Source organism: Pseudopodoces humilis, chromosome 7 (assembly GCF_049639895.1).
Source record: "Pseudopodoces humilis isolate 2021_Gansu_Grassland_sample_001 chromosome 7, ASM4963989v1, whole genome shotgun sequence".
NCBI lineage: Eukaryota > Metazoa > Chordata > Aves > Passeriformes > Paridae > Pseudopodoces > Pseudopodoces humilis.
Window position 1 is genome coordinate 58,616,619 of NC_142206.1, and position 26,627 is coordinate 58,643,245.

The window sequence follows — 26,627 nt, forward strand, 5'->3', positions numbered from 1 at the left end:
ACACACGTGGGGAACATCCAGGCCAGGGCAGCAGCTCCTCCATCCTCTGTGCTGGGAGCACCTCAGTGCCTGTTGAAGATCTCAGAGTGTGCACACAGGTTAGATATCAGAGAGCTGAGATGTCATTAATCCTGTTATTTCCCCGGATTTTAGATTGCTTCTGCAAATATTAAACATGTGACCCATGTTACTTCCTTTTAAATGAGTATTGCTTTTTATTCGTAGCTGTTAGAAGATTAACAAGTAAAAGTTAGCTCTGCAAAAAGTCTTTACAGTAATTTATGGAGATTAACTTTCCTATTTAGAGTAAAGTCCAGACATTTACAAGAACAATCACTTAAATAAAAATAGAATATAAAGCCTATGTTTAAAACATGGCCTTTATTAGCGCTGTCTAGTGAGCTCCATATTTATCTTACATTGAAATAGTTCTGCTTTGCTTAAGAAAAGACAGAAAAAGTGCATTTACAAGAGTACTTTTTCTTTAATTTTCTGCGAAAATGGAAGGAATTGGAATCACAAGTTGACAAATGCTGTAAAATGAAATTTCAAGAAACATCAATTTTAGTAATGCTACGCCATCACTAGTGTTTCCTCCTGACCTTCTGCCGTGTAGAACCAGAATATCCTGATATACAGTCTAGAGCATCTATGTTATTACTCTACAGCATATTAAACACAGAAAAAGGGGCTCAGGCCCCCTTTCAATGTACAAACATGAATAAAAAAATTGTTTAAAAAATCACTTTTTATACATAATGTATATGCAAACTGCTTTAAATACATGGGTTTGGAAGAGCTATTTACAAACTGCATCTGCCCGTGGGACAATCCACAGGCAGAGCACACACAGTCGCGTTTACTTTATTGGTGCATCTCAACTTTGGGAGATATAAATTTATTCGGCAGTACAGCAAACACAAGAACTTGTGACAAAGCATCTTAAGGGCAACCCAATAAATTTTGTTCCTCCAAACAAGTTTAAGTACTAGGACTGCCAAAGTTTCCAAATAAAGTTTTATTTTAACCCAGATGCCTGCTGGCAGATCTGTGTGGTGGAGGATATGTAGACAGACCCATTGGAAGTACAGGTTTGGCTACTGGATAACTCCTCCTGAAGAGCCAGAACTGATAAGGATGTTTTGTCCAAAGAGTGAACTAACCTAGAATTTTATTTTTTTTTTCCAATTTTATTAATATTTTAAAAAATACATAAAAATACAACATCCAATGTCTGAATAAATATATTTAACAAGTTGCAAGATACCTTATTTTACACAAAAATTTCAGCTTTAGAAATCTTGTTAAATAACTTCATTGTTGTTATATATTTCATTTTTCGTCTTTTTTGTAACAAAATAAAAACTCTGAAATTACATAGAAAAAAGACAAAATATTTTTGTCAAGGGATAAGATAGTCCACTGAAAACCTATTCACAATTCCACTGTAAACATTAATAAACATTAAAACATTTGCATAATTGTGTGCTCAAAAATCCTATAAAAAGTGGAAGACTTATTACAACTGTAGTTTTCAGTCAACTACACTTCCTTTCACAATTTATTTTGTCCCATTTACAACTTTAAAACTGGGCACATTGCTGAACACATACTTTGGCAGTTCTGTATAGCAAGTGCTTCCACAAAGAGGAACTACTCACCAAGAGTTACCCACAGCTCGGTGAAAGTGCAGCAGTTACTCAGTTCTTTTGGATAATACTCTGATGTCTGCTTGGTGCACTTGCTTTTTTTTTTTATTATTTTAAGATCACCCTAGAACACCTGAATGCCTCATTGGACATAACTTTGCAAATTTGATAAGTGCCCTTTCTCTGTGTTAGGAAAAAAAAATAAAACAAAAAGAAACAAACAAGAAACAAAAACAAACACAATGACAAGGATGCCACGTTGTGCCTACAAACCTTCAGTTACCAATGAGTTTAAGTTCTCTGAACAGTAAATTAAACAAAAGAAGAGGGTAGGAGGGGGGAACAGGTACAGTCCAGCAGTGGAAGTGTGTACAGGATATACTTGGCAACGTCCAACCAGTTGAGTGCTTTCTGTGGCTGAATTTCAGGGTTTATGTCCATGGCAGCAAGCTGCTGGCAAGGCAGAGAAATGTTTATCACCTGCATTCCACAGCCAGCACGTTCTGGGGAGGAGAGGATGACGAGGGGCTCATTCCAGTGTCTGAGGAAGCAGATGACATGGATGCTCCTGTATGGGACACTGAACACGCAGAACAACAGATCAGCATTAGGTTATCAAGGTACAGCTCACTAGGAAGGTTGTGTAAAAGATATCTAAACAACTTCACAGGCACAAAAGCTCATATAGAGGTTTTGCCAATTGCTTTCACTGCTCTACTCACAGACACAGGATTAGCTTTACCCAATTATTGAAAAGGCAACTCAGATGAGTCTAATGGAAATACTTGCACTAGAAAGTCCAAGTTTCTACTGCACAGTTATAAGAGAGTCAGCAAACATTTTTGTCAGGTTCCAAAAAGCCACAAATATTCTTTCTAAATACGTATGCAAACAGATGGTAACACCTTCCTTTCTTCTAAAATATCATCAGTTAATCTCAAACTACTGTGAGTTACACATTTCCAAACAAATTAACTCCTCATGGGAATCATAAAGCAAATCTCAACCTTACCTTCTCTGTCTTTCTTTTTTAATCGTTTCCTTCTCCTGTCTATGGTTGCTACTTCTGACTTCAAGGACATGTAGTACTTTCGTATCTCTTGGAGTTTTTCTTGTAGGAAAGAGATCCTTTCAGTGCTGCTCATATTGTCCAGTTCATCTGCAAGTGGAAAGAAAAATATATCTTTGTCAAGGTGATTTTATAAGAGGATGTAAGGCACAGCAAGGAAGATAACCCATTTCCATAACTCTGCCAGGAAAGGCCCACACCTAATTTAGAAACCCAAAATTTCCATGTTTTTCTTTCAGAACAAGTTTTCACACAAATTCTCTGTAATCAAGTCATTTCAAGAATCCTTACTGAGCTGGAAGCTCCATTTGTACACCCTGGGAGAAGCATTCTGGTGGTGATGCTTGTCCCTGTGTTTGTCCTTCTCTCCATCTTTGATGTGAGGAGAAATCACTCTGGCAGGGGAGCGGGAAATCTTCTGTGGTTTGGATGCATTGATGTGTTTGACAGGAGTACATTTACTGGAACTGTCCAGGACAGGGAGATCTTCACTGTCACTGCTTTGCCCTGCAGGAAAAATAATTAATTTGGACTTAAAACCTCCACCCTGACATTTTAAAAACTGTGGTTATAGTAAAGAAACATTCATTAAGAAAAAAGCTGCTGCTTCTTGCTCAGAAAATCACAAAACACACCCAAGGAATAACAATCTCAAATTCCACAGATAACCTAATCAGACACAACATGCACTGAACTCTCAGGTGTAATAATCATGGTTGATGCAGGAGAATTCAAGAGCTGACTAGGCCTAGTTAAAAGGTAAGCCAAATTTCTTTACAAAAATAATAAATAAATTTACCAAAATTAGAATATTAGAGTACTGATAAACTTTCTATATAAATAATCAACTATTTTAGCTTTCTAATATAAAGCAGACAGTAAAACCCTTTTCTTAAAGATTAAGCCTGTATTACTATGGGTAGGTAGCACATGATTGTATTTAGTTATCAAACATCTAAAGGACACATCTAAAGGAACAGTTCTGAAACATGTGACTACAACAACAGAAGTTCAACATGTAACAGAAAATTTTTAACTCATATATTCAAATATTTTAGATTCCCACAATAACTGCCAAGTTTTCCACAGGCATGTTAAATATATCTGAATAGTGTATGTCAGATAATTAGTATTTTAGTTTGATATTTAAAAATATAACAGTGTTGCCACAAAGCCAAAACCACTGATTCATTCATGCAATGATTGTTAAAAATTTTGTGATGGGACAAGAGGGAACGTCCTTCTTTTTTATAAAGATGGTGAGACCCTAGCAAAGGCTGCCCAGAGAAGCTGTGGCTGCCCCATCCCTGGAAGTGTTCCAGGCCAGGTTAAATGGGGCTTGAAGCAACCTGCGATAACTACGGCAGGGGGTTGGAAAAAGATGATTTTTAAGGTCCTTTCCAACCTAAACCATTCTGTGATTCTCTGAAAAATGAGCTACAGAAACACAAAAATCCAGATTCCTATAGCAAGTTATAAAATAGACAGATGCTTGAGAAGAAAATTAGACAAGACTCCTTTGGATGAAAAAATATTCCATTTTTCCACATTTCAAAAATGTTGAATTTTTTCCCAGGAGAAACACCTGTTTTAAGACTTTAAATGAGCCCTCTGCCAAATTCATAATCAATCCAATATAGAAAAATCAGCATAATGGTAATTATGCAGTAACTACTAATATAAATAATAATTTAGACTTTTTTCCTAAGTAAGTAATATAAAATAGCCAAGAGATTTCCCAGTTACACAGCGACTGCAAAGCTCAGAACACCTCTCCAATTTATCACCAATAACCACAATGAATAAAAATGAAAAACCTTGAGAGGGAAGCCACATCCAGTGAAAACTGTAACATGAGAACTGTAGGTTCTTACATGTATTTACAGGACAGGATAACCTCCCCCCTCCTCTCCCTACAGGAACATACCTGTTCCATTCTTTTCATTTTTGGCTGCAGCACTGGTTCGCTTTGGAGTTCGCTTTTGCTTTTTTGCCAGTGTTCCACTATTGCTGTCACTGGGTCTTTTTTGACCTGTAAGAGGAGGGAAAAAAAAAACAAATCCGAAAATAAAACATAAGACACTTCAAATACTTCTGCTACTAAAAAGCTCTTTTTATAAGCAACAAAGAAATCTAAAACCAGACAGGCTGAGAGACTTGAGGCTGATCACAGCCTGGAGAAGAGGAAGCTCTGGGGAGAACTTAGAGCCCCTTCCAGGGTCTGAAGGGGCTCCAAGAGGGCAGGGTTAGATGGGATACTGGAAAGGAATTCTTCCCTGTGAAGGTGGGGAGGCCCTGGCACAGGTTGCCCAGAGCAGCTGTGGCTGCCCCATCCCTGGAAGTGTTCCAGGACAGGCTGGACAGGGCTTGGAGCAAGCTGGGATAGTGGAAGCTGTCCCTGCCCAAGGCAGAGGGCTGGAATAAGACGGGCTTTGAGGTCCCTTCTAACCCAAATCATTCTGTGAATCTATAACCAGCACACAAAACAATTTTTAGCGAAGCAATTTTTAGCAAAGTGACACCAGTCTCAAGACACCTTCAGCCAAGGATTAGAGCAGAGAATGACTCCTCCAGGAAATGCTCACCTTTCTCTCCCACCTCCCTCTCTTGCCCGGCCATGCTGCAATTGCTCGACGTGGTACTGGCTTCGAATCCATTGGCAGACTCACTCTCACAGAGCCCTTCTTGAGACTCTTCTGCCACACTGTCCACCTCGATGGTCATGTCACTCTCGCTCTTGATGCTGCGCGACTCGTCCTGGCTGAGGGCCAGAGGAGAGGCCACCGGGAAGCTCGAGGGGATGGCGGGGGCTAAGGCAGAGGGGGCTGAGTTGGAAGCATTGGGGTCTGGCTTTTCTGCTGTTGTGTCTTCACTGCTGCTCTTCTCCTTCTCATCCAAGTCATCCAGGTCTACTTCATGGCACAGCAAGGTTTCAGGACCAATCTGAGGCATTGTGTCATCCTCATCTTTCAAGGGAACGCTCTCGTTGGCTTCGGCCGGATGTTGAAAGTTGTCATTCCTCAGTTCCGGACCATGCGGAACCGATTCTGCCACCAGGGATGGCATCTCCTCATTTTCAGTTCTGAGTGACTCCTCAGCACTCAGCCCTCTACATTCCTCTGCTCCAGTACATTCATTGGTCCTCTCTTCAGATACAATATTTGGCACTTCCATCTCACTCTCTCGCCGATTTCTCTTCTCAGGTGATGCCTGTTCCAAAGTTTTCCTTTTCAGAAGCTTCTTATCTTTTGTGGAGAGCTCTGTTTCACTTTCAGTAGTGCTGGAAATGTCTTTACAGTCCAAGGAAGACACATCTAATCTTTCAGGTTCTGTAAGAGACTCATTTGCCACATCTTCCTGGCTTCCTGGTGCAATCTTCGCATTCTCCAATGAGGGATCTTTTGTCTTGTTCCTTCTCCCTTTTCCTTTAGGTGATTTTTCAACTTCTCTTTTGATTTCTTCCATTTGATCCGTTTTATTCCCAAATATTTGAACAATTTGTTCACTTTCCTCAACTTCCAGTTTCAGTGTTTCTAGTGGCTGTACTTGAGTCCTGTCGTTTTCCTTCAGCGCATGAGAAATCTTTGGGTTTTCCTCATCCAGCTTCTCATCATGGAGTTTTTCACTTTTTTCCAGTTCTGAAGTTTCTGGAGAAAATTCTTCATTCAAATTCTTTTCAGATGATTCATCTGCTTCACTGTCAGATGTGCCAGAGTCTAAAAAAAAAAATTTAAAAAGAAGCAAACAGAACCCTAAATAATTAATTGCAGCATGACTTTTTATTTGAACCTCACAAAAAGCCCAGTTTTCAGTAATCTATGGTGTCAACATCAGTTTACAGTAATTATTTTACACTTTAAAAATCCTGCATTATTCAACACACTTGCTACAGCTCTTATTTTTACCTAAAATTTCTATGAAACTGCAGTAGTGGTGGTGCATGAGTTCAGGAAGCATCTGGATGATGCTCTTAACTCAGGTGATTTAGTTGAAGTCTATGACTCTCCTACTATTATTTCCCAAATAAGCCAATACAAATAAACTAAACTACATTTTATTGCAGCAAAAATAGTTTTACAGATTCCCCTGATCTCATGGATACTGACTCTCCCATATGACACACTTCAAGACCAAAAAACAACACTCGTCCCTTCCATGCAGAGAAAAAAACCCAGCCCAAACCCAAAAAATAAAAACCTTCTAAACCCCAATATGGACATGTCATTGCTAAACTATTGTACAAATGATGCACCACGCAGAAAGCAAGCATTAGTACATTACCAGAAGATTATTCAGGGACCTTTACTAAAATGAGACAGTGATTTCACTTCAGTTCTTGTTCAGAGAGGCTTAGAAATACCAAAGATGTGCTGCAATTTGTGTATAATTAACAGCTCTGCTGGATGATGGAGTATTGAGGTTGAGGACTTAATTAGCACAATAAAGACCATCATTATAGCACTGGATTTGGTCTGTTCAGGGCTGAAAGGCTCTGGCTGAAGAACATGGAATGACTTGTACAGTCACTGCTCTTCTGTGAGCAAGCTGTGCTCCTCAGCAGTGTCAGCTCAACTGCTTACTTAATAAAATTTACAAGGAGAAAAGAAAAAAAAACAAAAAAACTAACAAAAAAGAAGGTAAAAAAATCCCCAAAAAACAAAAAAACCAAACCTCTTTTCAAAAAGGTACTGAAAAAGCCTCCAAAGCATACACAGGGCTGAGATCACTCACCGTTTGATCCTCTATCAGAATCAAACATTCCTGAGCTACGTCTGGTCTGCCTGCGAGGTGTTGCTAAAATTAAAATCGAAAGAATTAATTTGTATGGAGCAGAAGGAGCGCCGAGCCTTGCTGCTGTGGCGGTGCCAGGAGCAGGAACCTCAGAGCTCACATGCAGCTCCAGGCCACCATACCACGCTGGGCTCCAGCTGGGAATGGTGGGGAGCACACGCTGCTCCCTGCACCTCTGGAGCCGGATTTACCTTCGCTGTTGGGCGTTTTGGGGAGGCTGCAGGTCGTGTTGGATGGGAGAGTGGATTTCAGAGGGGGCCGCCCACGCTTGGATTTTTGTTTCTCCTCGTCCTTCTTCTCATCCTTTTCACCATCTTCTTTATTCTGCAGGGGAAACTGGATCTTTTATTAAAGTTTCACTACTGATTATCGAACTTTTTGCTCTATTAAAAACTAGACTGTGGACTGAATAACTATTTTTTTTTTTTAACAGGGACAGTGCTAGTCATTAAATGCAGTACTACAACAAACATATTGAAATCATTACTTTTGTTTTTTTCTTTTGTTTTCTCTTTGGTCCTCCTTTCTCCACTGGCCAGATAATCCGATCAGCTTTCACCCATTCATCATACCTGAAAGGGAATGACAACATGCTGTTAACACTGCACATAAAAATGTTGTTCGAATATGAGGAGTAAAAGACTTGAATTGCACAAAATATTTATTAATGAGGTAGGAAAATGCCCAAACACCATGTTGGATGTGGCTCACAGCACCCTGGGATACTGGAAGGTGTCCCTGCCTATGGCAGGAGGGTGGAATGTGATGGGCTTTCCTTTCCAACCCAAACCATTCCATGACAGCAGAGCATGTATTTACAACTCATGCAGTATCTGGCCTTAGAAAGGTGAGCGACATTTCCAGTCCATAAAAAAACCTTATGGCATGAGGGAATGAAGGTACAAACTCTTCCCTGTCTCTCACCAGCAAAGCACTGGAACACTCACAGGACTGAGTCAGCTCTGAAGTGTCAGATATTCCATCATAAGACAGTTTTCATCACACCATGCCTCAGCAGGAAAATGTACTTTTCTTTTTAAAAGGTAAAGTTTTTACATTATGGAAACAAACTGGATGAGATTCTGAAAATCACAAACACACTATTGCTCCTCAAAATCTCCTAAAGGCATTAATAAGGTAAAGGGAACTTGTAAATATCTGGGGAATACTGCCACACTCAAACTTCATGTTGCCATGTAAAGAAATTTGCTTATGGATTTGGAGCACCACAAGTTATATACCATAAGAATATAAAGTACTATAAAGACTGGCTGCCAGGAGAAGCATTTTTACAATCACAGTTAACATTCAAAACAAGAATGTATTTTGTTGCCAAAATTCCAGAGCTTAATACACTGAATTGTAAATATCTTCACTGTTATCAATGACTCCCTTAAAGGGAAGTTTGCTAGTGCTAACACTGATAGACACATAAATATCAGGAATGCTCCTGGAAGGGGTGAGGATTACTAAGGCAGATGGATACTTGGAAAAATACAAGTATATTATGACATTTCAATGCAACACCACAAACAAAATCACCAACAGTGAAGAGTGAAGAAGCCAGAGACTCTTATTTTGATAATTCAATACGGCACTGACCATCTCTTGCTTTATTTCCTTAAAAAGAAAAATTTCTTTTGTAAATAAGCCTTTGAACAAAGAAATGAAAGACAATTTGTTATCCTCACCTCACATTCCAACCGTAGTAATGAACCAAGTATAAAACCTCTCCATCGTCAATTTCTGTGCTTTTAATACTGGCTTCATAAATTTTTTGAGTCTTTCCACGTCCGTATTTTACTTTCACTTTGGTTCCAGTCAGGCAGGGTTCTGTGTCCTCCTCATCCTCTTCACCTTCTGATTCTCCTTTGTTCTCAATTTCTTCCCTGCAGTAAAATGTATTTAAGATACCCACTAATTAGTGACAATCATATTTTAAAATTTAAAGAGAGTAGTCAAGATAGAAAAAGGCTGCAAGAAAAAAAGTAATTCATTTTCTGCACCCTGTCCTGTCTCTGAAGCTTGCTCAGAAACAGATTTTTTAAATCATGAACAAAGCTCTAGTCTCCCTAAGTGCCAAAAATATCCAGAAACTTTTATTAAAATTTAAACATAATTTATTAACACATAGGAAGAACTAACTTCAGCTTCTGAAATATTCGATTTTGACACATTATTTATAAAAAAAGGTACTTTTACAATTGGATTAACATGTGACAGTTTATTAACTTCACATAAGTTTGAGTTGCCATCACAGTGATCCTCTCATGGACACAAACACCATTCCATTGGAAAAAAACTTGATCACAAAACTGTTCAGCCAAGTGTCTGTACGGCTCTTATTAGATACATCCACCTCTGATTATACCTTTAGCTACTGTTAAAATATTATACTCAAATGTATTTTAAAGAACTACAGTCTAACCTATTTTTAGCTATAATTTCTCCCCTATTAAAGGGAGAATTTAGCATAATTTAGAAGTTACTCTACAAAAAAGTCAGCAAGAAATAAAATACTAGAAAGGACTATGGGTTTGCTTTTAATGCAATAGATTTGCTGGCCTTAGCGAAATATCAATTATCTTGTGGCAAGCAACTCAGAGGACAAGTAACACCCACACAGCTTAAAGCAAACTCTTTGATGCCTTGATCATCTGACACACAATAGGAACAAGGAGCCTGCAGCTTCACCAGCCATCAGGAAACCCTTAAAAGCACAGCAGAAGAGGGATTTTTACCATTTCTGTTTCAACTGCCCAGGGAAGTGTCTCCAAGCTGTCCCATCCTCACAGCACCTGGCAGACTTAAAGCCAGGTCAGTTTGGTGTCTGGTGGTATTGGTGTGATAAAACACCAACACAGTCTTGGCAAGTAAAATGACAGTGAAAAATACTGCCTGGCATCAAGCACAAAAAGATGCTTCCAGAAAGTACAGCAGGCTCTGAAATAAAATGTTCCCTTCCCTGCCTGCCTGAGTGAACGACGTTTCTGGTTTTCACACTTCAGTAAGATCAAGTCTGTCCTCCTGCCTGGAGAACAGCTCTGTCATGGCACAGAGAAATTCAAAGAAGGTGATACAAGTTAGTGTTTACCTCTCCCTCTGCCTCTCTTCCTCATCATCCGACTCTTTATCAGAATCCTCCTGCTTTTTAATTTTCTTCTCTTTTTGCTTTGGTGTGCTTTTCTTCCCTAGTGGAGTTTCATTTTCTTTCTTTTCTGCATTCTCCGGTGTTTCCTCTACATCTTTGTTTTCTTTGTTATTGTCTTTTAATTTGTCTTGGGTTTTATCCTCTTCACCATCTTTTTTAGCAGGGGCTGCATCACGGGCAAGTCTTCTTCGTCCCTAGAATACAAATAAGATCAATATAATGACTCCTGTCACCTGCTTTGTCCGTAACCTCTCCAAATCTCAGCAAAAAAGTGAGACATGCAACTCCTGTAGAGAAAAAAGGCTGGAGATGACAAAAAAGCGTAAAATATTCTCAAATGGTAAAACTAAACCTGTAAGTTTTTATATCTGCTTCACTTGGAATAATGAGGATGAGCTTCTGATTAACTGATGGAGGCTTTCAGGACATTTGTTTGGACCTGCAATGTTTGTTGCTGTGAGAGGGCCAAAATGTCTTGTTCACCTACAGCAATAGCATTATTTGAAGTGCTTGTGTTGGAGTACTGAGGGGAGGCATCTTCCCCTCAGCATCTTCAATCCTGACAGTCACCTGTGGACAGCACAGGCAGAAATTTGTCAGCTTTCAAAAAACTCTAAGTATCCCATTTTTAAAAGGCACTTTGAGTACTCAGGCAGTTGCTGCCTGGGACTATCTGCAACTGATTCTTAGAGATCTAGCAGAGGATTATAATTTGATTTATTAAAAGTCTCTTGATAGGATCATTGTTTTTTAATCAAAACAAAGAGACAATTATTAAAAAAAAACTTTATTTTTTTATCCTTTGTTCTCAAAAAGAAAACTAACTCAAAAATAAATAAACAAGCTAAGGACAAAGCTAATGTCATGTCAGGAAATTCACTGAGGCTGATGCAGCTTAGAACAACCACTTTCATTTAAACAGATATATAATATATAATAGAAGTCTCAACTTGTGTTTACAGCATGTCCTTTCATCTATTAATTTATAGGACCATAATTTGCTTCTTGCTTTGCAAGACAAGAACTTTAACAGAATAACATTTTAGTTGAACAGAATTTTTAGAACTTGAACAATTGAAAAGCAGCAATTCTTGTCCTTCAGTAGTCATTCTCTATTAAAGAACATAAAATGTTCTTTTAACATAATTGAGTGCTACAGTTATATTCCAATACCTTTCAAGTACTATCTGTATTCCTCACGGTGTTCCGTATCCTCCAGCTGATGGGCTACTGATCTGATCTATATAGCTACTAATACAACCCTCATCTCTACAGCATTTAAAGACAATTGAAGGCTAAGTTTAATTGTTCCTCACTCTGCTTTTGTCTATATACGCTAATATTTGAGTGTTTCTTCTGTCAGAAGAGAAACTTGTGATAAAAACCAACTCAGAGGAATGAGTCTTCCTTTGATTCTTAGATCCATAGCAGGTTTTTGATATTCCTGTTTCTTGCTAGAAGGCTCCAGGTCCCATATGCCTGTGGAAATCCTCACCCACAACCAAGAATGTCCTGCTGTGTTTCACTATCCTGATGATAACCAGCCCCAAGCAGCTCCCGAGCCATCCCTGAACCACAGCACATCCAACTGAGCCTGACCAAATCCCATGTGTGGTGAGGAATATGAAGGAATAATCAAAACCTGACTGTGTCCAGGTAGAAAAAATTAACAGTTAACACGCACAGAACTCCACACTTGTACCAGTGCACCAATTCCAACGTGCAGTTGCTCCACAGGGAAAACTCATTATGGAAACTGTTCACTATACAAAGGGGCTTTGTTAAGGACTAAACACAAATCACTTCAAACCACTCACCCTTGGGGATCTTAGCTCAATTTCTTCTTTCTCACTTTCACTGCTGGAATAATTTTCTTCTGCTTCTTTTTTAACTTCTGTTGGGGGCATTTTTTGTTCCTCTTTCACACTTTCCTCCATTGGTTCCACGTGTTTCTGTGTGTCTTCTACCACTTTTGGTTCATTGTGATGGATGGTCCTAAACTGAATGTTTGCAGAACGGCAGTACTCTTCAAAACCATAAAGATACCTACAGACACAAGGAAGGTCCCATTTATATTTCATGGTTTATTTTCTATTTAATGAAGTGCATGAACCTATTTTCCTTCTCAGTAACTTCAGGAAAATAATAATAATAATAATAATAATAATAATAATAATAATAATAATAATAATAATAATAATAATAATAATAAAAGAACAACCAAACAAACCCAAATAAATGAAAATATAAATGCTAGAGATGATTTTGAAGTGAAACAATTTCAAGTCAAATGCTGAAAAAGAACACAGAGAGGTGCTTCCTACATATTTAACTTCATCCCCATCCAGTGAAGAATTCGTGACAGTAATGCCATGCATGACCTTGTTCTCTGGAAACTGCCTGTGCACACTCTAATCCAGTTATAGGTGAGAGAGGTATGAATTAGCTTATTCCTCAAAAAATTAATATGCAAGTTACAACACACTATCACTGTCACAACACATTTTCTTGTGTCCAAGCAACATCATTATTTTCACTGTAACAGCAACCCAGTACACATTTACCAATTACTCTTGCCAGGATAAACACTCTTCTGTGTAAAATACAGACCTTAAGCATGTGCCCAGTTCAAATCCCACTGAAGATAGTCTCAATATTGTCATCTTCATCGACATTAATATGAGTTGAGTCATCCCTATTTCCAAATTTCCTTAGGTTTGAGTCAAGAGAACCTCATTCTTCTCTTTTACTCAAAAAGCTCAACTGTTTCTTGTCAAACTTCCAGGAGGATAAATAATAAAAACAATTTTTATTTAGAAAACAAGCTTGGAAAATGTCATTCCTGAAAGGTTTCCAATTCAAAAGTTACAACACAGTTGAAAAGCGAGGGTCAGAAGAAAAGGATTCATTCATTTGGTCATTTTAAGTAATGATTTTACTATTTAATAACTGTCACATCTACCATAGCAATGCACACAGTTCAGCCCTAAAGTCATTATTCCACAGATTCTGCAAAGATTATATGGAAATATACAATCTGAAACATGTTTTTTTTCAGTCAACACCTTTCATGAAATTAAAGCAACTGGTATAAAATTCTCTTCAATGCACATGAGATCTAAAGATTAAGGAGTCTGTTACTGTTAATTGCCTGAACTTGCAAAAATGAATCTGCCAAAGCTTATTTTATAAATTTCATTGGTGTACTGTGAAATGCCATCAGCACCCAAAAAAAGTTTCCTGGTAAAAAAAATGAGCAGAATTCTGATGTATTGGAGCAACAGGAACTTACAGCCCTGAGCACTCCCTCCTTTCCTCCACATCAGCACTGGAAAATGCTCATAGCTGTTCATTAACTGAAGAGTATCAGCTGCTGTCCACAACTATCAAAAATCTCTTGAATATTGTACATGCTACATCTAGGAAGAAGAAAACAGAAGTGTTTTCACCATTATCCAATATAAGAACTTACTTTCTATAAGCAGTTTTTACATTGTAGGAAGCAGCCGAGTTCAAAATAGGAATGCCAAGGTCCATATAAATTTGCTTCCATACAGCACCACTCTCAATCTTTGAGGGGGAAAAAAAAGAAAAAAGGAAGTTTACAGGTTTTGTTAAATAAGAACATTATGAAATAGTATCTAACAGAGCTAAAAGCCAAAGCCTTTTATAACCACAGAACACTTTGGGTTGGAAGGGACCTTAATAAACATCCAGTTCCAACCCCATGCCATGGGACCTTTCACTATCCCAGATTGTTCCAAACCCTGTCCAACCTGGCCTGAACACTTCCAGGGATGGGGTATCCCTGGCAACCATTTATAGATACAAATGAACAGACAAATTTAGCTCAGGGAACATCCAGCACTTACATTGTCACACCCACCCTGCTGATAAACCAGCCTAAAAAGTTTGAAGAGATTAAGGTCCTTGTAGCCCAAAACTGGTGGTTTATTGATAGGAGTACCTGAATAAAATAAAACAGAAAAAAGTTATCCCAAAGAACATCAAATTGCCTCTTCCATTCCTTTATCACACATTTGATTACAAGTATTCTTCTGCATCTTAAAATCTGTATTTAATGGCTTAAAGTACATTCCCAAGTCAGTAAATTCCAATCACCAGTTAAGGCTTCACCCTCTTTTGAATGCATCACTATCTCTGGGTGGTTTGTCAGCCTCCCAGGTTTATTAACCCCCATCCACCTGGCTGCATCCCACTGCTCCTCTTGTGAGCAGGGAGAACAGCCAGAACTGCAGGAAGCTCCAGAGCACACCTGAGGAATGCTGGAATAGAACAATGTGTGAAGTGATTAACTAAAAATCTGTGGGCCGAAAGGAACGAGGAAGAAACAGAGATGTTGGATTAGGAAGAGACTCAGGCAAACTGTCAGAATGTGGAAAAGCACAAGGCCCTGACCAGACATGAATATTTGGGATAGTTCCAGGGAAAAAAAAGAACTCAAATCAGCTGAGTGGCAGTGACATAAAGAACAGTAATTATTTGCAAAAGGAGAAACCAAAAGTGACTTGGGGCAAGTGGCTGCATACGTAGACAGTAATCCTCCCAGCAAGGAAGAATACCAAACCTTCTCCCTCCCTGCTGCTTCATATTTACCCTCATCTTCATGCAATTATATTTAGAATCATTAAAATAATTTTATAGGACTTAGGGAATACTGTCATGATTCCGTGAATCAAAACATTTATACTGAGAGAACAGAATGTAGAACAAATCTGGTGGGAACAGAAATCTTCCTATAAGGACAGAGAAGGAAAATAAAAAGCAAACAGACAGGGAGAAAGTTCCAGTCCTGAAAAAGTCCTGCACATTGCTCAGTTCACATACTGGTTTAAAGAATATTTCATGGACTGAGTCTTCAAATTCAGTACACAAATGCTTTCTCCTTTTGCCTTCACAAAGTCCTGACATCGTTACTTGTTTTCTAGTCTGTGAGAGTGTTTAAGAAAGAGAATGAGAAAGGAAGAAAACAGGAAAGTGAGAAGAATCAGGCTACGTGAAAGGAAAACTCTGGATTAGCCCAGCAGCAGACTGATTTCTTTTTTTCCCCCCCCAACTTAGCCTTTTATTCCCCTAAGGCAGCTTATTCTCCAGAAACACTGGTTATATACACAGGAGGCCTTCAAAATTATATTGGATGAGCTCCAGAACACTTTGCTATAATACATGCTCGATTTCTAAACCTATGATAAGAACTGGCAATATTGAACAGCTTTTGAATTGTTCTTTTATGATTCTGTGGTCTAGAACAAACCTCATTAGGAGGCATACAGACCCTCTTACAAAGGCAGCTTGATTTCCCCATTAACAACCTCCCCCCCCTCAAAAAATGAAAGGGGCAGATATTCAGACTCTGCAAGTACTTCATGTTTTTTATCCTTAGCTCTGGTTATTTCAAATTCAAATACACCAACATTTGCTGCACTCTGTGCTGCTATGGAAATATCATTCAGGCAACTGCTGTCAAGAGAAAAGATTAAAAAAAAAAGAGGAAAGGGCAGTAGTTACACCTGTAATCTACCTCCACACCAAGGCTACTGCAGGATGAAAATGGTATTTGAAATACGGGATTGAAACAGTGACTTCATGAGTAAAATTAATCAAACCAATATAGTCTAAAGGACAAAACTCTCAAGGGCTTGAACATATATATATTTTAAAAAGGAGCATAAAGCCTCCATTTTAGTGTCAGTCTCATCACAACTGCAAATGCCTTATGCAACAGCAGCCCTCCCAAGTCAGCAGGTACATCCAGCTCCCCATGCAGAGCACGTGCACTTCTGATACAGCTCTGAAGCCAAGACTTCAACTATTGTAATTTACCAAGTTTCACTCAATTGTGTGAAAACAGACCTTTAAAACAGACTAGTTTATTGTTCTAGCTACAGGAAAAAATAGAATCTTTTAGGCTGTCTCTTCAAGTATCACTGCTCCATTTGTGCACGAAGACTTGAGGATGGCACATCTCCATTCTCTGCCGGTTGGATTTCACCATCCATGGACAGACTCCACAGCTTCCAGCCTGGGATTAACAGCAGCAGAGCTGTCAGTCATGGCTGTCACAACCAGAAATCAACCAAGGGCTTATTGAACAGGCCTTGTGAACATAAAAAAGGCTTTGTGAAAGCAAAACAAAACCAAAACACCTCAGGGAGGATTTAAGTTCCCTTTGAGTGCTTTGCCATTAAAGAAGTAAACAGGAGATAAAAAAAGGGAAGAAAATTCAGCATTACCTCTGTCTTCCATAAACTTGTAAAGCTGTTGGAGGAAGTTGTCCCTCTCTTCAGGATCAAGCTCTTCCTCAGGCTGTGGAAATAAATGCAGTCATAAATAAAAACAGCAAATATGCAAAGTAACCATTTATTTGTACAAAAGCCTAAGAGCAAGAATTAAACCCAAACCACTTCCCATTTGGCCCTGAACCCATATAATGGTGAAATATGCAGAAAACAAAATTTACTCAGGAAGACTGAAGTGGTACCGCAGGAGGAAAGAAAGAAAATGCAGGTCAGGGAAAGCACCAGCCCACAACAGAATGAATGAGTGACCCTCAGAAAGAAAACACTAATACACCTAGCATATCTGCCTAACACAGAAAAGGTCTGGTATTTACAAGACTGAAAGAATTCACAGGAATTCCAGGGGGGCTTTTGGTTCAGTTAATTCTGTTTGTTTAGGGCTTTTTTGTTTAACTCATTTTCCTTATCCCAACTTCAGCTCAGGTAGCAGAACAATTCTTTCTCCAACAGTACCTGCTGAAGATGCTCCAGACAGTATTTGTTTTGTAATTAAGCTCCAATGCTTGATTTCAGCTTATATTTGGAAACATCTTTAAAGTCACTTCTGTAATTTACTATTATTATAAATTCCTTAGTCTTACCTTTAAGACTTAAAGCCTCAAAGAGATAAACACTTACTAACTTTATGGCAATGAATCCACAGCGTAAAATAAAGATATTCCTTCCATTCCAGTGAAAATTATTTAAAATAAAGTAAATTTATTGGGAGGTGGAAGGGGTAGGTAGAGAAAATAATGTCTATGTATCTTTGTGGAATTCTGAGATTCTAGCAGAGACAAAAAAAAAAAGAAAACCTTTTCCCTGCAATGCTTTCTGCATGCCACTTTCTTCCTGCCAGCCTGGCAGTTTGCACAAGGCAGGCTGCAGCTGTCTTGAAGGAAAGACGTACAGTACGTGTCAAAAAATCTCATCATTACATTATTAAAAATAACAGGAAAGTGACAAGCAGTTCCAGAAGGAAACCAGAACAACAATTTAGATTTCAGTCATCTCTGCATTCTGTAAACTTTAAGCTTCAAGGCAAGGAAATCGGCAAGGAAATGGGGATGTACATGCTAGTGCCTCGCTAACCAGCAAGCAATCTGCCCAGCATCAGAATGAATCCCAGCCCTGCCTGCTTCACTGAATTCTGAGCTTCTGAACCCAACAGGGCTCAGCTACAATCAGAAATACACAATATCTGTGTCTTCACTAATTTTTCTTCAGGAGTAACTGGAGGAAATTAAATGTGTAATCACAACACTGTACAGCATCGGTTACCATTTGCTCAGCACATTTACAGGGATTATATAAGGAGAGACAGTTATCTATAGAATTAGCATGCTCTTCCAGGTTATCAAGTGAAGTATTGCTATAGAAACCACAGCTCTTTTCTCCCCATCTAGACTGCAAAATAACTTCAAGATCGAGAAATTTCTACCATCTACTGTAATGTTTACTGACTGAAGGCAATATGGCTCAAACTGTGCAAACTAAATACATCTAATAACAGTAAACATTCAGAAATATTTCTGAATAGTTGAATTAAAGCCATTTCTTCTGTGTGGGCACAATGCCAAACCAGAACTGTAGGTCAGAACAGCAGAAATGTAGATTAGAAATAGTGATATATATTGCAGCCAGAATTTAACCCTTCCACTGAAACCCAGTACTTTCAGCTGAAGAAAAGCAAAAAGGAAAGATGAAAAGCATTATAGGGTGGGGGCATAAAACCTGGCTGCAATAATCATACACCAGTGTGAGATATCCCAAATTCTGCACCTGCTTCTCTCTGTTGATAGTGTATGAGCCCCTTGACAGAGGGAGTCTGAACTGTGCCTGGTACTGATGCCAGAACAGGCACCAAATCCTTCTGAGAAGTCACTTGAGTAAGACCTGAGGGACTGTCACCATGGAATAAATCATGGATCAGCTGCTTTTTTGCTTCTGGCCAGAATGAGAAAGACCAACCCCTCCTGCATATGCTTAACTGCAACATGAGGATAAAATGCCATTTTTTTACTAGGGTTATCTGTTTGGAAGTGGACACTGAAGAATTACCAGGATTCTCTGCTGTTCTGAGTTAGAGCTGAGTTTTACTTTAAATATATCAGCCATCACAAAATCATAGAACAGGTTGGGGTGGAATGGACCTTAAAGACCATCTAGTCCCATCTCCTCTGCCATGGGGGTTCATCTAAGCTGCTGTAAATCTGCACCCAAATCAAGGACACACCTGAGAAATGCTAATGCCATAACCTGTGATCATCATCAGTCCATTTTAGACTAGGCATAAATAAATTCACAGTTATAATTGTTTAAAACCAGTTACTGAAGAGAGTTCTGTCTCTCCATTTCATTTTTTCTTATGAAAGGCAAAACAACATGAAAATTTTAAGTTGCAAGAGTTCAAAACTGAGACTTTTCTGCTGTTCATCCAATACCACAGCTAAATGCAACATGAGAAAAGCTTTTCCATTTCAGGATGAGAGGCTGAATTTCATTTAAATGAAAATTAATAAAAATCTCCAAGATGCCCCTTTTCTAATTGAAAGTCTCAAATTATATGGGTTTGTAATCTTATTCCTCCTTTCTGACAAACAGGCCACATCCATTAGAGAACACTGGAAACAGTAAAACAATAAAATCAACAATGAAGATTATCTTTGTATAATGGCCACCTTCCTTTCCTAACTCAATTTCTTATTGCATTCCAAGCAATGCTATCAGCATTTGTGTGTTTTCTAGAACTATATGGCAAGCACCAGCAACATGAAGCACACAGAAATGTGTAGAACACTCATAACTGGTTTTGCCTCATTTGGTTTCAAGCCACCTAATTCACCATGAGCTTTACCTCTGTCCTTAGCATGATTTTAAACAAGAATGTGGCTCTGTTATCCTGACTCATCATTTACTCTACAGAAAGATGTTAAAGCTTCTGTGGGTGCCAACCTTTAGAGCTGAGTGGGAGCACAAAAGATGAAATAGTTTCTTCTACAAAAGAAAGAATGAATCTCTACCTCCAAGCACGTACACCCTGAACTCAGGCAATTCGAGGTGGAGCTACCAGGGACAGATCTTTCTTTTATGTTATAAATAGACTGACAAGACCATAAATGCTCCTCTGAAAGAAATGCAGGTGAAGAGGAAGAGCAGCATACACAGGATTTGGAGTTCAGAGGAGGAGATGATCAAGACAAGCTGCCAGAATTACAGTTAATGTAATTTTGTTGCTTCACAGTACTTCAATGTGATTTCATCACTTGCACATTTGCTTTCTAATGCCAAGCTTGAAAACTAATTAAGGAAATGACAAGAATTAAACTGATTGCAACAAGTTAACAGCTTGAAACCACGTGGAGATGAGCATGGTCTTAAAATGTTAATTTGTACCAACAAGAACCAGAAATTCCACAAACCAACAATGACTCACTCCAGAGCTGCGCCTCAGTTTGCAACTTCTCTTGGACTGACATTCTGAGAATGCCTCTTTGCATCAAACTGTGAGCAAGAAAGCCTTTAAAGAACATTTGTGCATGGCATGATGCAGGCTGTGCTTCACAGTAGCCAGAACTCCTACAAATGCACACATGCATGAGAAGGAGGATTTGCTAATCGATGTTCAGCTATTTTTAAAGGCTATTCTGTGCATTACACATCACAGCTGCTTAGGGGGTCTTATACACATAAATCAAATAATCTTAGAATGGTTTGGATTGGGAGGGACCTAAAATACCATCTTGTTCCATCTCCTGCCATGGGCAGGGACATCTTCCACTAGACCAGGTTGCTCCAAGCCTCATCCAACCTGGCCTTGGACAGTCCCAGGAATGGGACACAGCCACAGCCTCACCATCCTCACAGGGAAGAATTTCTTCTTAGTATCTAATAAATCACTTCTTTCTGGATATCACCCTTCATTAACTCTGAAATGACCGTTTTCCTGTATTTAACTTCCAGAGTCAGCTATTTCAATGTTATTTTAAAATACAAATAGGTTGCAACCGACATAGCAATTTGGGTATGATTTTGTGTGATTTCCCCCACAACTACTTAGACCAAAGCCTACACAGGGAACAAGAATTATTCTGAAGCAAAATGTAAATATTTTAATAGTTGACTACTAATTATTTGTAGGAATTTCAAGCCTCCTAAAACACATAATGGATTTCTCATCCTTCCTTTATGGACTTAATGCTAATAAAATATACAGTAACAACTTATCATGAGAACTGAAATCCTTGCTTATTTGCAGAATAGGAACATTGGAAAACGCCTCTGGCATCTTCCCTTTTCAACAATGTAAAGTAACTGTGACTGATTTTTTTTGATGCTGTTGTGAGGCACAAACCTTAAAAAGGTTAAATGAATGCACCCCATTAAACATGCTACACATACGTCCTCCAGGTGACTGTCAGAAATAAGCCTTGAAGAAATTCCCTCCTAGCAAACACCTGGAGGTGCTACAACTCTTCCCTCAATGAGCCATGGAGACCAGCTAGCTGGAATATTTTTCTGAAGAAATTCCTTGCCTTTACTCTGGTCTTAAGTGAATGTATCTTTTAAGAACACATACTGAAAAGATATCTGAAATAACTACATGTTAAGATCTTCACTCTAATGGAATCAGAATGGCTCACAGGGAGACAGAGTCAAAACCAAATGCTGTTTACACATTCCCTTGTAAAACAGAGAGTATTTGAATATTTAAGCTTAAGAAACAAATGTGATGGATCGTGGTGGATTCCACAGCTCCTACCAGCACATTTACCTGTCTGGAATCTTCCACTTCACTACCTTATGTTTAGATTAGATTCTTCTTTCTTCTTCCCTGACAGAACAACTTAAATACAAGCAAATACAGTAACAGATACAACCTGTTTTGAATAAAAATCAGGTAATGGTCAATGTTCCAAAAGCTTTTGTTTCTATGTGGAGATACTTGACTTAAGATCTTCTGTTTCCTTGTAGCTGCAGTGCACAGACTGCCAAATGTACCTTCCAAACATAGCTGACCATCTTATTCTGACATGTTGAAAACTGGTTAAGAAGCAAAAGCAATACCCAGATTTTTATCTGGATTCAAATTAACTGAATGATTCTTTTAATTTTCATTCAATAAAGAATATTTTCTGTAATACCTCTGGATTTTTACACTTTTGATGAAATGTGTTATTAAAACCTTAATTGCTAATGGAAAATAATCCTGAGTTGTACCACTCTATCACCAAAATTCCAGCAATTTGAACATGCTGAGTAGCTCTGCGTAATGCAATCCCTGTTAGAGGCCATGAAAAGAAATTTCCACACTGTCCTCCTTCCCAGTCAACTCTGGACCACACAAGTCACTCTCCACGGGTGAGGAGGAGGAGCACCAAACCAACACCATGTTTGTTCCCCCACCTTATCTTACAAAAGCCATGTAAAACCTGGTGGTACCAATTCTCCCACCTCTTAAAGATGTCATAAAAGGCAACACACTCAGAAAGACAGTTTCTGCCAAAAAAAAAGTTACAGATTTTTAAGCCAGCTACTGGAAAAATGGCACGATCTAATGTCACCAGCTACAACAGATCTCACTGCTCCATTATCATTATAAAAGATCCTAATTCAGAAAAATAGGATCCCTTCCATTCCAGAATTAGACTTTTTTGACTGACTTTATCCTGTGATTATATATTAAGTAGGTCTGTGTCCATTTGATTATTTAATGATGGCCTATCATGGCTGGGCAGCAGCTGGACAGGCCCTGACAGCAAAGCTGCTGTGCATACCAAAAGATGGGAATGGGGGAAAATAAAGTATTTTTATAATCTCAGTCCCATCTCTAATAATATAACCGATTACAGTTCTAAAACAAAACTGAGAATGTTCTGGGAGAGGATGGACAGGAGCTATTTTTTGACCTTGATTAGTAAAAGGAAGCACTCTGTGTAAAATGTAAAATATCAGTAATGCAACATCTGTATTCAAATACAGGCAAAAAAAACCCCCAATCATTCACTTGTCGATTCTCTCTGTGGCCACTATTACTGCCTTTCTATGGGAGAAGAAATAGAAATTCCTTAAATTCCCTAAACATTGTCTGTTGCAATATCTAGCACGGCCCACAATTAAAAATATGCATTCTAACAGCTGAACCAGGAATTTGATTTAATGGGCCATCATGACAGTTCTGCTCTGATATTATCTAAAAAGATTCGTATCTATCCTCTGCTACACAGCTTCAGCATGAAGATGCTCACCTTACATTCCTACTTGTCACCTGGAAATAATGGATTCCACAGCTTCTCCTATCAGCACATCCACCTGTCTGGAATCCTCTGCTTCACTATTTTACATTAACATCATTCTTTAAAAATAATCTCTATTTCTTTTACAGGAATGCCTTTTTTTATTTTTTTTTTAAACAACCAAGCTTCCCCCTCCCCCTTCTTTGTTTGAAACAGACAGCATTTTATGCAATAGACATGAAAAATGATAATAAAATGGGTACTAGAAAACTAGTACAGCAATCCTTGATTTTCAGTGACTGATACTCAAATTTTAACCAATGTTAATACAGACAGAGCAATACAGACTGCAACAGTTCACACCCTGCAAAATGTGGCCTATTCAGTCTTTTTCACTGCAAACAGAGGGAAAAAACCCAGAGGATTTTACATTTCTGCACACATTTATCTCAGATTTATCTTATCACACCATCATTCTTATACAGCCATCTACTCCATTTTCCAAAACACTGATATCCGAACATAAAATTCACACCTAAAAATAGATTCTTATTGTCTTTTTTTTTTTTTTTACCTGGAAAGATCTCCCCTGGCTGCAAGCTCCACCAGACAGTTCCCAGAGCAGAAACCCAAGTCAAACCCCCATCCCCAACCAACACGTTCACATCACAGATTCAAGCACACGATCCTTACCTAGCAGCTGCATTCTTTCAAACGTAAAATGGTTTTACTTCCTTTCTATCTAATCTGCCCACTGCCTGGACATATTTTCAGCCTGACTTCCAAATATTCGCTCGCGCTCTCTCTCTCTCTCCCCGCGCGGCGGCCGCGGTTAACCGGCATTACTTACATTCTCTTCCGCACGGAAAAAAAAAAAAAAAAAAAAAAAAAAATTAATAAAACGAACTAGTAATACTAGGGAGAACGCGAGGCATTAGATGAAAGGCAGAAAGGGAAGGGCCAGCCCATCTCCGAGCCCCCGGCCAGCCCCGGCTCCCGCGGCCGCTCCCCGCGCCTGCGCCGCGCCCGCTGCCGGTTGCCCTGGGAACGCCGAGGCCGCCGCCAAGCGCCATCGGCCATTCCGTGTGGGAAGGGAAGGCACGGGGAAAGGGAAGCGGCGTTTGACCTTCCTCCCGACACACAGCCCGCACTGGGGGTTCACGGCCCCTGTTTTGGGGGACACTGTGAGAACGGCCTGATGGGGAAACAAATAAATCCCGCAGTGCCTGCCCTGCCCGCCCCCCACCTCCGCCTATGCTTCTAAATCCAACATCCAGGTTACAAGCAGGGAGCAGAAATAGAAAGGAATTCTGTAACGACAGTTTTGATGACATGAAGAAACGGGCTAACTTCATAGAAAACGAGCCACTTAAAATATTCGAAAGCAGAAAAACTGTTGATTTGAGAATCATGGAATCACATTCCATGATCTCTGTCGGAAGGGACCTTAAAGATCATCCAGTTCTAATTCCCTGCATGGGGACACCTTCCAACAGAGCCGGTTCCTCCAAGCCTTGTCCCACCTGGCCTGGAACAATTCCAGGGATGGAGCAGCCACAGCTTCTCTGGGCAACCTGTGCCAGGGCCTCACCACGTTCACAAACAAGAATTTCTTCCCGATGTCCAACTTTAACCTCTCTTTCAGTTTAAAGCCATTCCCCCTTGTCCTATCACTCCATGGCCTTGGTCCCAAGTGCCTCTCCAGCTCTCCTGGAGCCCCTTTATGCCCTGGAAGGAGCCCTCAGGTCTCTCCCAGAGCCTCCTCCAGGTGAACACACCCAGATCTCCCAGCCTGGCTCCAGCCCTCAGAGCAGCTTCGTGGCCTCCTCTGGAGCAACCTCCACAGGCCTCTCCTGTGCAGAGGACCTTGGAGCTGGAAAAGTGCTTCACTGGGCTCTCATGAGAGCAGAGGAAAGGGGATAATCCCCTTTTTGATGCAGCCCAGGACACATTTGGCTTTCTGAGCCACGAGTGCTCATTGCTGGCTCATGTCCAGCCTTTTATCCATGAGAACCCCCGAGCCCTTCTCCACAGAGCTGCTCTCCATGAATTCCTCTCACAGTCTGTACATGCCACAACACGTTAGACAGAAAATCCATCCACCACATCATACCGTGATTCCCAGCCTAACACGCACGAAGGTCAGTCCTGTACTGCTCTAAGTAGCATTTATTGCCCTGTGGATGAGTTCACAGTTTCAGTCAACCTGTTTTTGTTTGAAAACATTTATCTTTTTTTTTAAATCAAAGTAAAATACAAAAGGAAATTACAAAATAAAAATACAAAGATACTATATTTAAGGTGCAATTACTACTATTAGGCTCAACATAAGTTTCTTGGGTTTGTCTTTTCTTTTGACCCAGAACCTTTCACTCTTCTCTGCCTTGAATTCCTAATTTCTGAGATTTGTCTCCAGTTTATTCATTGGCTAGCAGGAGACAACTTGCCACTGTTCACAAATCCCAATAAAGACAATTTGCAGAGAGAAGATGAACATGACTGAAAAGACACTGAAGTGAGACGAGTCTGAGAATAATTATGTTGGAAAGTGCAGGATTTTCAGGCAACCAAGTTATTAAATTATCCCTGAAAAATAATTTAAATTGTCCAGACTCACCGCTACTTCTTCCGTTTTCTCTTCTCGTTTTTGTTCCTCCTCATCAGTTTCTGCAGCAGCTCCATCCTCCTCGTCACTGCTAGAGGACTCCAGAATTTCACTGATGTCCATTTTCCAATTCCGGGGAACACCCCTGGTGCTGAGAAACGTGGTTGCCTCCTGTAGCCCTACAGAGGAAAGGGCCCTGGCTTTACCTCATCTGTAGCATTCACAGTCAACAAAGCATTTTTTATTTCCTTTTCACCTTGAAAATCACAACACCAACTCAAATGCAATGAATCCATCACAGATCAAGCACCATGGCTTACTTTGATCTTTCCAAAATATAATGTTTTAGATAAAAAAAAAAAAGAAAATAAAAAAGAGCACTGCCCAAAGAAATGTGACATTAACGTTTAGTGAGCAAAGGAGAGATGAGACAGGCAGAAATTACACTTGTACAATGGAAATACCTCAAATTCTTCTACTTGAAGAGGTGCTCCAAGGGTGGAATACAACAAAGCAAAACAAACCCAGATAACCCCAAAATCAACCCTTCAGTCACAATAAAAGACTTCAATAAAGGAGCCAGAGAAACACCCAAAAGAACATACTGCAATGACCTGTTCAGTGTTACCAGAGAAGAAAAGGTACCAGTTTTTAACACTGCTGACAGAAAAACCTCCAGACATTAGTCTCAACTTTTTTTTTTGGAAACCATTAGTACCTCTGGTTCCAAAATATTCCCTTGTAGCAAGGAATGTCACAACCCAATTATGTTCTGCACAGGAAAAAAGTCCCTTTCTTCAATTTATCTCAAACCTGGCATCTGCTTT

The 26,627-nt window shown here is 39.4% G+C and overlaps 1 protein-coding gene across 2 annotated transcripts in view; it reads right to left on the reverse strand.

The window, feature by feature from the left end:
• Positions 1 to 460: 460 nt before the first annotated feature.
• ARID4A (AT-rich interaction domain 4A) overlaps positions 461 to 26,627 on the reverse strand; it is a 46,204-nt gene continuing 20,037 nt past the window's right edge. For both annotated transcript variants that reach the window (XM_005528542.3, XM_088057559.1), the window contains 15 exons: positions 25,813 to 25,979; positions 16,915 to 16,987; positions 14,533 to 14,627; positions 14,133 to 14,230; positions 12,478 to 12,706; positions 10,604 to 10,854; positions 9,201 to 9,398; positions 7,997 to 8,081; positions 7,701 to 7,833; positions 7,450 to 7,512; positions 5,304 to 6,434; positions 4,646 to 4,750; positions 3,010 to 3,225; positions 2,662 to 2,808; positions 461 to 2,229 (listed from right to left, as the gene is read on the reverse strand). In XM_005528542.3, coding sequence (XP_005528599.1) covers positions 2,126 to 2,229; positions 2,662 to 2,808; positions 3,010 to 3,225; positions 4,646 to 4,750; positions 5,304 to 6,434; positions 7,450 to 7,512; positions 7,701 to 7,833; positions 7,997 to 8,081; positions 9,201 to 9,398; positions 10,604 to 10,854; positions 12,478 to 12,706; positions 14,133 to 14,230; positions 14,533 to 14,627; positions 16,915 to 16,987; positions 25,813 to 25,979 — 3,095 coding nt within the window. In that variant the 3' untranslated portion in view covers positions 461 to 2,125. The remainder of the gene's footprint in view (positions 2,230 to 2,661; positions 2,809 to 3,009; positions 3,226 to 4,645; positions 4,751 to 5,303; positions 6,435 to 7,449; positions 7,513 to 7,700; positions 7,834 to 7,996; positions 8,082 to 9,200; positions 9,399 to 10,603; positions 10,855 to 12,477; positions 12,707 to 14,132; positions 14,231 to 14,532; positions 14,628 to 16,914; positions 16,988 to 25,812; positions 25,980 to 26,627) is intronic.